We start from the raw sequence: 12,226 nt of genomic DNA, 5'->3' as shown, positions 1-12,226 counted from the left end.
GATTCAAAATTTACATTATGATTACTTTTAATATTGCTCTTGTTAGGCAACGAATTTTCGAAACAATGAGTTTAATCTTTAATCATTTGATGTGGAAATTACATGACATTTACTGTTTTCGATCACAACATTTTTAAACAAAGTTTTTTAGCAATAAATTATGGCCTAAGTTGCTCCCTGATAATGTAGCTATCTATGTGGGAAAAATGGTTAAAAATCTGTCCAGTAGTTTTGAAGTTTACCCCGGAAATCCGGACAGAGATTAGCCCTTCATGTACAAAGATGAGGATGCAATTCCTAAGAAAGCAATGTCATGCTTGCTCCAGAGAGGCCTTGATTCAAAATTTACATTATGATTACTTTTAATATTGCTGTTGTTAGGCAACGAATTTTCGAAACAATGAGTTTAATCTGTAATCATTTGATGTGGAAATTACATGACATTTACTGTTTTCGATCACGATGTTCTTAAACTAACTTTTTTAGCAATAAATTATAGCTAAGTTGTTCCACCATAATGTAGCTATCAATGGTGAAAATGGTTAAAATCCCTCCAGTAGTTTTGAAGTTTACCCCAGACATCCGGACAGAGATTAGCCCTTTATGTGTGTATATATATATATATATATATATATATATATATAATATATATATATATATATATATATATAAAACCCCAGCTATATTGTTAGATATAAGCTTTTGTTTATTCGTTTGCAGTGTAGCAGTTGATGTGTTTCTCAGTGCTATTCTGTATTCAAATTAATATTTTTTATATATTCTTCTTTAGTCTGTAGAATAAATTATAATTTTGTGTTTTTCAACCAGAAGATGGAGTATTCACTGCTGATGAGTACCCGCTACATCACTATAAATTAAATTTTCAATTTTACTGTGTTTTGCTATCTTATTTTTAGTTCAATTTAAATTGATTGTTCCTTTAAAATGCTACAAGATATACAGGAGCTAGACATAACTAAAGACAATAATAAACACAGATATTGATATCTAAAACTGCATTTAAATAAAATGCTGATAATACTCAAATATCAATGCTAATTATGCAAAAATACCATGCAATTATTTAATATCTTTAATTTAGAGGAGAAAAATATATCATGCTTACTTTTTCAGGAGCTAAATCCTTGAGTCCTAATAGTGATATTTTGTCAGAAGGTTGGATTTTGTCGTAGTCACTAGGATTTTGAAAAGTTAAAGGCAACAAACCTTGCTTTTTGAGATTAGTTTCTATGTGAAAGAAAAAAAAAGTCCTTATTTCGAGAAACAGAAAATAGTTAAAAGACAAATCTATGTGAAGTACAAATTGAAATTCAAAAAATATCAACAGTTTGAAGTTAAAAAGGAAAAAGTGTTTATAAACAAATTTAAATATGTAATTAACATAATGAGTACATTCCTTTTTCTAGCACAGAAATACTTTTTTAGAAAAAAATAAAAAAACAAAGAGAAGCATTCTTAAAAATATTACAAATATGTCCAACCGTCAAGGGTGCCTATCCCCCCCTCCCAAGCTCAATGGTGTAAATCCCCCCCCCCCCCCCCCCATTTTTTTCGCTTTCGAATTGGGTTAAACATACGTTTTAGTGTTTATTTTCCAGTCAAATTCACAGATAGCGCTAACAAATACCATATGAACTGAAATATTGTTGGATTATTCTGCCTCACCTTCCCAAAATTGACCCCTGAGTTTTGCTACACCATTATGTATATTTTTTTTTTCAAACATATGAATAATTACAGGGAAAGTTCTGGTTTGAGATGGAGTCATTACTAGATGTATACAATATGAACCTTGAAATGGCAATACAATAGCCACTTAGCTAGGGCCTTCGGGAAATTTTCGAAATTGTAGTTTTAAAACCAGTTTTAGACGATCTCTGGTGATGTTAGGGGGATAAAAGGCTTGGTGGCCACTTCCAGGCAATTTTTCAATTTTGAAACTTAAAACGCAATTGTAGATAGTCTACAGTTGAGTTAGGGAGAGGGGACAGGTTCGGGGGCTCTCCTCCGATAAGTTTTCAAAATTGCAATTCTAAAAATGCAGTCTTAGACTATGTAATGTTCGAGAAAAAGAGATTTGGGGGCTCTTCCCTGGAAAATTTTCATGATTAAAGTCTTAAAAACGCTAGTTTAGGCTATCTATGGTTCGGGGACAGGCAATTTTCTGAAATTGATCTCTAAAATTGCAATTGTCACCAACTGTGACGTTAAGTAAAAGATTTTTCCAAAGCTCTCACAGAATTTTCTTGAAAATGAAGCCCTGAAAATCAAATTTAAGACGATCTTTAATAATGTTTACGAGAGTGGGGGAAGGAAGAGGGCGCTCCACTTAGATTTTCAAACTTGTAGCTTTAAAAACGCAGTTTTGATAGATCTTGATAATGTTAGTGGAAGATAAATTTCGGTGTTATTCCTCCAGCACTTTTTTGAAATTGATACTCCAAAACCGCAATTTTAGGATTGTCTTTGATCGTGTTGAGGAGAGAGGGGGGAATAAGGGGCTCTCTCCTATAAATTTTTCAAAACTGCAGTTCCAGAAACGCAGTTTTAGGTGACTCTTGATGATAAAGAGGGCGTTATTCTGGTGTTACAGTGGGGGCGCTCTCCTGGAAGTTTTCCAAAATGGAAGTTGCATAGCCAAAAAAGATGGATCACACAAATACTTTCTGACAGATATTTTTCGGAAATCCTCAAAAATGGATTCAGCCCCAGTGGCAGAAACACCATGACAAAGCGACGATGTCGCTGACAACGAAACCCTATTGCGGACAGTTCTGTCCGAGCTAAAAAACAAAAGTTGTCCACAGTGAAAAAAAAAAGCTGTCTGCAACTATCAGACATAATGAACTGCTGACGCAAGGAGAGAATGATGTGATTGTTCTTGTTCGCCTGCCAGCCTGCCTGCCGCACTTAGAAACCAAAACAAAAACTTAGAAACCAAAACAAAACAATCTTTTTCAAATTGTTGACTGAAAAAGCAAATCTGAAATCAAAATAACTCATTTTTCTGTGTAAAAAAAAAAAAGTCGGCACATTTCTGTGATGCAAGCGATAAATAACTAATATTGTGAATAATTTTACTTGCTTGTTTGTTTTATCATATTGTTAGCGGTGGTGTTGTTATAAAGTTTCTAAAAATGCAGCATAAGAACTTTTTCTTCTAGCTAATGACTCAAAAAAAAAAAAAAAAAAACCATTTATTAGCGCATTGAAATGCGATCGCTTTAAATACAGTTACCAGCTTTAAAATTATCGCCATTTAGTGCCTAGTGTTAAACTTTACTCATCCCCCTTTTTTTTTCACGACTCCGAATTTTCGGTCAACATGTCAGTGAAATTAATAAAATTCAATATGCAGACTTGTTAAATGGTAATTCTAAAATTATTTTACTTTAATAAACTTTTTTATTTACCGTTTTTATACTTTTAGTGCTTTCATTTTGAAAAATGCAATCTGACTGCATCCGATGAGAATTTTTCTCTTTTTTTTTTCAATCTAACTTCGCTTTATATGGAGGCAAATAAATGAAAAGTCTATTAAAACCATCATTTGAAGATTTTGAAATGAAGTTGTTTTTATTTATGAGTCAAAAACTTAATGCTGAATAGATGGTTTAATTTTAGTTTTGCTGCAAGTGTGTCTATAGATATTAATTATCGGTTTATCAGAGGCTTCTAAAGTGCAATTCTAAAACAATTTTTAAAAAGTTAATTCTTTTATGAGCCGTTTTTATACTCTTGGAACCTTCATTTTGGGAATTGCGATCACTTTGCATCCGCTTTGAAAACCGAATTGTTCGAATTTTTGACGTTTAGTACGCTTTAAGAGGTAAACAAATAAATTTGTTAGAAATAGAATTTCTACAAATATCTCTACACTTACTTTTGCCCAGGTAACTGAACTTCACGATAATCAACCGATGCTTGTTCGGACCAACGATCCGAGTGAATCGGAAGTGAGTGATCGGATCGGACGTGTGACGTAGCAGACTCCCGCCATTGGCTTAGCAGGGAGGCGTCTCTGCCACTTTGTGCATCCTCATTGGTTGCGTGGATGTGAGGGCATTGATGTGAATAATGATGAGGACAGACTATTTAATAGCGATCGGAGCTGAGATTCGCTCTCTCTTTTTTAAGACTCGTTCGGTGATGTCTGTCCTGTAAAAGGTAGCTAGGGTAGAGCTCGTATTGTTCGGCGGATTGCCGACTGTGCTTGGCTGATTGTAGTAATAGATTAGCGAGCCGTATTAGGATGAGCTTAACTAACTTGCTAGTCATATTTAATTAATCTTTTTTTACCTTTGGCTTCAGTTACGTTTATACAATTATATTTACCTTTTTTCACGTGTTAATAAATTTTAGTTATTTTTTAAAGAAGTCTCTTCATCAGTTATTCACAGAAAGTAGATGAAATGTTAGTTCTTTCACTAACTCTGCAAGAAGTATTACAGTTAACAGGTGATATCATTCATCAATGGTATCAAAATTCTCCTTTTATATTTTTATTGAAATCACAAAATTTAGAAGTTTTAAACGAAATTTTGAAGAGTTTTAAGAGTTTCAAGAGTTAAATGCTCAACCACTGCTTGAATTTTATTTTTTTGTTTCAAAACGAAAATAAATATTATTAACAGAAAAAAGAAAAAATATCACAAAAACACTCACTTTGAAATTTTTGTTTTACAATTTAGAGAAGTGCGCCATCGTCTTTGGGAGGGGCATCTCCTCCCTCATTTCAAAAATAATTATTTAAAGAAAACATTTATTATTTTTTTTATTGAGACCACGCTTGAAATTTTGCAGACAGATTATGAAGTTCCAAAAGCTTGTCGCAGACAGCTGCAAAACTTTCTGCCACTGGGGATTCAGCTATTCAGCACACATCGAAAATCAGAACTTGAGTATTTTAACGAATCAAATATCCTTCTATACATATCTGATATAGAAGAAAGTAAAAATAATTTACGAAAAATAATTAAAACACCTTAAGAACATAAGAACAGACTGTTCCGCTTCTATCAGCGAAAACCAACATCACTGAAAGTTAATAAAAATTATCTAATTATAAATTGAAACAATTGGTTTAAAAATGGTAAAGATGATGATAGTAAAGTCAAATGAAAAATTCTACATAAACTTAAGCTAGTTTTTGAAGAAAATATAGCAATTGTCGATTTATAGGGATTAAAAACATGTTATTCCCAAACTTCAAAACTAGTCCTTAATGAAGGTCAAGGTGCAAATGAATCAATGAAAGACTAGAACATAGTGGTCAGAACTATTACAAAAAATAAAGGAGAGGGGGAACTTTTTATTTTAGTCATTTTTTATCTCCCTCCCTCTTATAACTGTCACATGTATTCATCATACAGAATTGGGCTACTTCCAGAAAATTTATAATAAATGAAAAAGAAAGCAAATCGTCTGATCCAGCTTCTAAACAGACTCCAACTCCATCCCGTCTCTAAAGTTCCCTTTATTGAAAAAGAGACACGGTCATTAAATTTTGAAAAGAGTACGTGAAAAAAGTATTATTTAAGCATCTATTTCTTGTTGAATAAGTATATTTTTTCCTTCCGAAAATGAAAAATTTCATGTTCCAAAGCAAAACAAAACTTCTGGAAAAAAACTCCCCCCCCCCCCCAAAAAAAAAAAAAAAATTGATGGCACCCATTCTTTTGAGCAAAGTAAGCAAATGATTAATTTTTTCTAAGTCAAAGAACATTAGTTTTGGTCATAACCCCGGTTAGCAGAAATTTTTTTACAATCTGCGACACTGATTTGGGCAGTTCAAGATAATCTACAGTCTTAATAGATATATTTTTTAAAACCTCAATTGTACTCAATACATACATCAATACGTGAGCTATCTTTATGTATTAATGTATGAAGAGAATTCTTTCAGCACCATTTTCTCCTGTTTGTCAACCGATTTTTTAAATTATTTTTTTGTTCAGTAGCTATTGCCAAGTTCTATTGTTATCAATAAAAATGTATGGGGGAATACAAAAGCTAATTAACAGATACATTAATTTAAACTCATTTCTCCCCCAAATGGTTTTTTCTGCACAAATGGATTGTCTATTTTTTAACGTTTGTCTAGTAGGGAAGCTGTTGAAAAAATACTCCAAACTAAGTTTTCTGCAAAGCGCCAAAGATCCAATAACTTAAATTCCTTAGAAAAAAAAGTTAAAGGTTTGTTTACAGGGTTGCCACAGAAGTTCAAGAATCAAATTCTCCGACATTTCCAGGTCGTGCAGTCAGAATGAATGTCAACTTACGTTATTTAATATCGATACAATATAATTTTTACTGTAAATAACCTACTTCATTAACCAAAAAATGCTTTAAAACATTATCAATAATTGTTATCAAAATTTGGGTTAAGTTAAGACAAACTTAAAATTTAATTACAAATGCTTTGAAAGACCAGATATTTTCAATTAATCCTTTATTTTTAAATCCCTGCAATTGTGTGGTGCAAAAGTTTCTTTCCCTTTCAATGCAAACATTTTATTTTGCTTAAAACTTTTTGTTAGCACCTTTTTTTATGCTTTTTCTTATAGTGCAACTTTTTCCTATTGTAAGATGATATGTGCTAGGGCATATGTGTTCCAGCATAACTGAGCATATTGCTAGAAATCTCATTTGGTTTAAGTCTTCCTCCCTCCTTGCAGCATAAATAACAGCATTCCATCAGTCCATAATGCTACAAGACTTTTCTTTTAAATTTTTGAATACTACACTTTCAACAAGTGATGTGACATCTTTTTAAAAAAACAAACATGTTCCAAATTAAAACACCAATGTTTGAACAAAAACCACGATGGATGTTTCCAAAACATCGACATCGCCACTATTCTCCAACTGTAACAAACATGTGTAAAAATTATCAGCATTGTGATAAAGGGATAACTAGTTGATTTGAAATTTTAAAGTACTGAATAATAGATGTTTGACAATATCCTTGATACTTGACTTAATAGTTCTTTCGACTTTATGAAGGTAAGAAATTAATTTGTCATTTACACTCTGCTGTATGAGATATATTTTTAGTTTCCAGGCCGTGTAAGGCATTAGAAAAAAGTAAGTTTTAATGGGAATTTCATTGTTGCTTTTTTCACAGGGTGACGACAGGAACTGTGAAAAAAAGTTCCCTGACTTTTCCCTGATTTCCCAGATTAAGTTCACCAAATTTCCCTGATTTACGTTACCAATGATAATGGTTTCCTTTCCTCCACTTGAAATCCATTGTATGTTTGTATAAAATGCAGTATTTTAAACGTTTTAAGTTATGTAAAGTTGTTTAACTAAAGATATATTTTAAAAAGATGCTACTTTTTTAATTAAATGGTTTTAAAAAAACATATCAAGTCAATTGTTTTGGGAAAAAAAACCTACAAAACGTAAGTCACCGTACAAGGGCGTAAGTCACCAGTAATTGATTTTGAGAAAACTTGATAAAACCGTTTATCTCAAGTTACAAATTAGTTATTATAAATCTATAGCAGTCGTTTCAAAGGCATTGCTTTAGCATATGTTCAGTGAAGTTTTGGTTAATTTCCGATTTAATTTGGATCAAATATCGAATTTACAAATTAGATGACTTACGCCCTTTTCAAAATCAATCTGTTTTTGGCAGTAAAAAAATATTTTATTTGCACTTATTTTAAAGATATTTTTAATTGTATAAATTTTACAAATTGGTTGGCCTGGTTAGAAGTGGTATTTTTCCCAAGAGAGGATCATTTTATAGAATCCATGGTGTTATTCGGGAATGTGAAAGAGAAGCTTTCTCATGTTAGTCAACTTCTTTTCTTTGATGGGCACCTGATCAGTGAGTGTATGCTGGCGTAGTTGGTAGATCGGGGATGTTCTTGACTTTCAGGAGTTTGTAACTGTTGTAGTTAAGATCGTCAATCCGGTCAAAAGCAATAAGGATCCTAGGCGTTGAAGAAACAAACACGTACATCTTGTTGGAACTGACCCCCCGGAGAATAAATCGTGATAATTTCTCTTCTGCCCCAGGCGGGTCTTTTTCAAAGGGACGCAGGATTTCTTATAAAACTCTGGCCACCATTGACTGAAATCTTTGACTTCTTTGGGGCGTAGCACTTTGACAGTGAAGGAATCCTTTCAGGTAGCCAGAATCAATGCATGATATTCGTCAGGGACGTAGATGTTTTCTCTGCTGGAATAGTGGTACATTTTTGTGGGAAATGATTTAATATACTCCACTATTCGGTGGATTTCAATGGCGAAAATCTTAAAAATTTGGTCGAGGAGCTTGAGCGCGCAGTTCTTTTGGAGTGTCTCCTCCTCTTAACAATCCCTGTAAACGCCTTAGCTTCTTTTCGGAGACGCTGTGAAGACTGAGAAAAACCTTTTGTCAAACAGATACTTTTTGGGAGCCCTGCATGACATGATAGCTGAAAGTGGACTGCCTCACTCGTGGTTCTCTTTTCTGGGATGATGTTTTTCGACTTCATGGTGATTAACGAGGGATTGAAAATAGACATCTTGTATTGTCTTTGATTAGAGTACATATTAACAAGGACACCGTCACGTTTCTCTGAAAAAAAATGAATCAAGGCATGTTTCTGACTCCCTTTTTATGTTTTTTTTTTTTTTTTTTTTTTTCATTTACTTTGTCCATCATTAATGTTTAAAAAAAATACCTAAACCAAAACAACGTAGATAATGACAACGTAATATTGGTAAAATAATGATGCAATATCGCGAAATAGTGACGGAAGATTACCCACTACAGTTCATAAAACACTGTAATACAAGAGAAACAAAAAATATCACCTTGCACAACCAGCGACATCTATTAGAATTTGTCAATGAGTTTGAAAAGGACGTAACATTAATGACTAACGCCCTTTTCAAACTCATCGCAAATTTCCCCTCCATTTTTCTCAATCACTTTTCATACAAACTTATGCCGTTTTTAATCTCATTTAGTAGATTTACGTTCACAGTACCGTTTCCCATTATTATCTCGATTTGTCAAAAATGGTGACTTACGCCCTTTTCAAAATCAGCGATTTAATTAATTGACTTCTTTATAGACATTTTTCATTATTTATTATTTTTTTTATAGTTAGTTAAAAACACACACAAAGCACGTTTTGAAGGAAAAAAAATTGTTTGCTAAAGAAGTAGTATTGGAGTCGAAAGCCAGAGTGTCAGAATACATTTAACTCACTAGTGTCGAATGTTTGTCCATTAATTCTTCTTCGATAGAATGAATTATTAACATTTTTAAAGAAATGTATGGGCGTGCCTACAAGAGTCATTTCGATCCAGGAAACTATTTGCAAAAAATGAATTTCTTTCTCATCTTATAAAAAATGCAAAATGAAAGAAACCATATGGTAATTTCTTGGTAGAACCATGATATCGATGGAAACGGCATGTGGTATCGATATGTAATCTCAATTGTATTATGGTTTTGAAAACAAATCAGCAACTGCTTTGAAACTCACTCAGAAATAGATTTTTTGAATTCTTCAATAAAACAAATGTTATGAATCTATGATTTTCTTAATCATATAATATTTTGTAGGAAAAAAGAAATTGATTTATAAAAACTCAAATGAGGTGTGGGATTTTTTAAAGAACCTTATCCTCGTTTTATAATCATTACAACTTTTTCTAATTAGAATCGCCTATTGTATAGCATCAGCATCTCGGTAACATTATTTGAGTTTAGTATTAAATTGGCTTGAAACATTAAATATATTTTACGTCCACATTCAAAGTAAATTAGTGCATAATATTTATGTATTTTAAGTGGATTCATTGGGCTGAAGGGATTTAAAAAACAAAAGAAAAAAACATTTACAGGGGTCTGGCCAGAGGATATTTGGGGTCCGTTAACGGACCCTTCACAAAAATCCGATCAACCAAAACGGACCTTTCACAAAATCCCGATTAAACAAAACGGACCCTTCACAAAATTCTGATAAACAAGATCGGATCTGTCAAATTGTTTATTGAAACAGCAAATCTGAAAGCAAAATAACGCATATTTCTGTGTATAAACCGATAAATTTTGGAACCTTTTTTTAAGTCAAATTAGAGGGATCAGCTTATACAAAATCGGCTAATTTTGAAAAAAAAAAAAAAAATCGGCACTCTTGGGATGCTCCTGCAAGCGATAAATAATTGCTACTGCCAAATAAATATAATGGTTGTTTGTTTTATCACAGCTAATTAGCAGCGGTGTTTTCGTAAACTTTTCTGAAAAGGCATTGGTAAGCACTTTTCTCTGCTCATGATTTAATAAACAATAATAATATATATCTGCGAAATGAACTTAGAACTGCAAAAGGATCGTAAGGGTGAGGAAAAAATATGATCGTAAGGGTGAGGAAAAAATATGATCGCTTCAGACAGTGTTACCAACTTCAAAATTATGACCACTTAGCGTCTGGCGTTGAACCTTTATAATGACTTGATTAGAAAATATTCTCATCATTTTGCCAGCTTGTCAATATTTGCGTTTTTACGGGTGCGGTGCGATGTTTAATTGTTATTTTGGGAGAAAATTATATGGGTTTTGATCTTTCGATGCTGAAAAGGATGATTAAATAAATGACTTTAAATAAACTTTTAATTACAGTTTTTTTTTTCTTTAGATGTCTACATTTTGAAAAATGCAATCTTTTAACATCCGTTATGAGAATCATATTTTGTTCTTTTTTCAAGCTAACTTCGCTTTATTAGGATTCAAATAAATGAAAAGTCTCTTTATTTCTGTTAGAACTCTCATTTCAAATTTTTAAAGCAAAATTCCATTTTCTGTTATGAGTCAAAAATTAAAATGCTAAATAGATGGTTGATTTTATTTTATTTTTTGGGTCAACTGTGTCCACAGATATTAATGATATGTTTATCATAGGACTCTAAAATGCAATTTTAAAATAATTTTATCAAAAATATTTCTTTTACAAGCCGTTTTTATACTGTTGATGCCTTCACTTTGAGATTTGCGATCTCTTTGCATCCGCTATGGGAAACCGATTTTTCGAATTTTTAATGATTATTACGCTTTGTTAAGAGGTAAACAATTGATATATCTTTTTATTTTTGTTAAAATCACGGAATTTATAAGTTTTAAATGAAATTCTGTGCTTTTTAAGAGTGTCTTGGATCAAAAAGTTGAATGCTGAACCCTATTCTGTATTTTATTTATTTATATTTTTGTTATACAATTATTTTAAGTACTGTACAGAAATATATCTAGTATAATTTAACATAATGCAGAATGGTAGATAAATATTGATACTTGAAAGAGCGAACCCCCCCCCCCCCCCCCCGCCAAATATCAGAAAAAAAATCCAGAATGATTTTCTCGACGTAGAAGAGGAAAACACTCAACTTTAAGTTTAATTGATGCAGTTTGTGCCATCTCTAAATTCTAAAATTTCGTTTGAACAAAAAAATTTTCTTTTTTTTTTTTGCGAAATTTTTTGATTTTTTACAAAATTATTTGATTTTTCACAAAAAACGGACCCTGTGAAAAATCCTGGACAGACCCCTGATTTAAGTTTTGTTATAAAACAGTGTATGGGGGGGAGGGAGGCATATTCAATTTTCCAAAGGATTTTTCTGTACCCCCCCCCCCCCCTGCAAACATATTAAGCAATTTTTGGCGAAGTCAATTTCAAAGTTGGCATGTTTCCTAAAGAACAAATTCTAAACTATAAAAGCTAAAATTTTGAGACTTTAAATTTTTATGATTATTCATTTCATGAAAAAGAAAGAAAAAAAATAGAATGAAGGCAATTAAAATAAAAGTAAGTCCACGCATACTTTGCGGAAAAACTAATAATTTCCAGCTAAGCATGCTTGATTTTTTTTTCAAAAGAAGCAAAGTAAATTATAATGATATAAATCAGAGCTTTATAATTTTCGTATGGATTTTATTTTTAACAGCCTTATTACAATTAGTACTTAAAAATAAGCTTGAATTTTCTTCTCCTCAACTCTCAGGAAAATTTGCTTATCTGGAATGCAACATTTACCGCACTTTTGAATTTTTACCTAACAGTTTCACCCATCAGATGCAAAAATTGAGAAGGATTTCCCTGACATTTCCAGGAATTTCAACCCTGGTTTAGCTAGCAAAACTCAAAACTTTTAAATTTCACTCTTTCTCATTATTTGCACGAGCTACACTGCTTGACCAATTGCT

At 32.2% G+C, this 12,226-nt stretch overlaps 1 protein-coding gene across 1 annotated transcript in view; it reads right to left on the bottom strand.

Annotated features, from left to right (window-relative positions):
* Positions 1–12,226, bottom strand: part of LOC129231756 (aconitate hydratase, mitochondrial-like) — a 102,474-nt gene that overhangs the window by 10,757 nt on the left and 79,491 nt on the right. The window contains 1 exon segment of the mRNA XM_054866125.1: positions 1,127–1,248. Within this exon segment, the coding sequence (XP_054722100.1) occupies positions 1,127–1,248 (122 nt within the window).

Source organism: Uloborus diversus, chromosome 1 (genome assembly GCF_026930045.1).
Source record: "Uloborus diversus isolate 005 chromosome 1, Udiv.v.3.1, whole genome shotgun sequence".
NCBI classification, from domain to species: Eukaryota; Metazoa; Arthropoda; class Arachnida; order Araneae; family Uloboridae; genus Uloborus; species Uloborus diversus.
The sequence above is the reverse complement of the archived record's forward strand: the minus strand, read 5'-3'. Positions and strand labels throughout refer to the sequence as shown.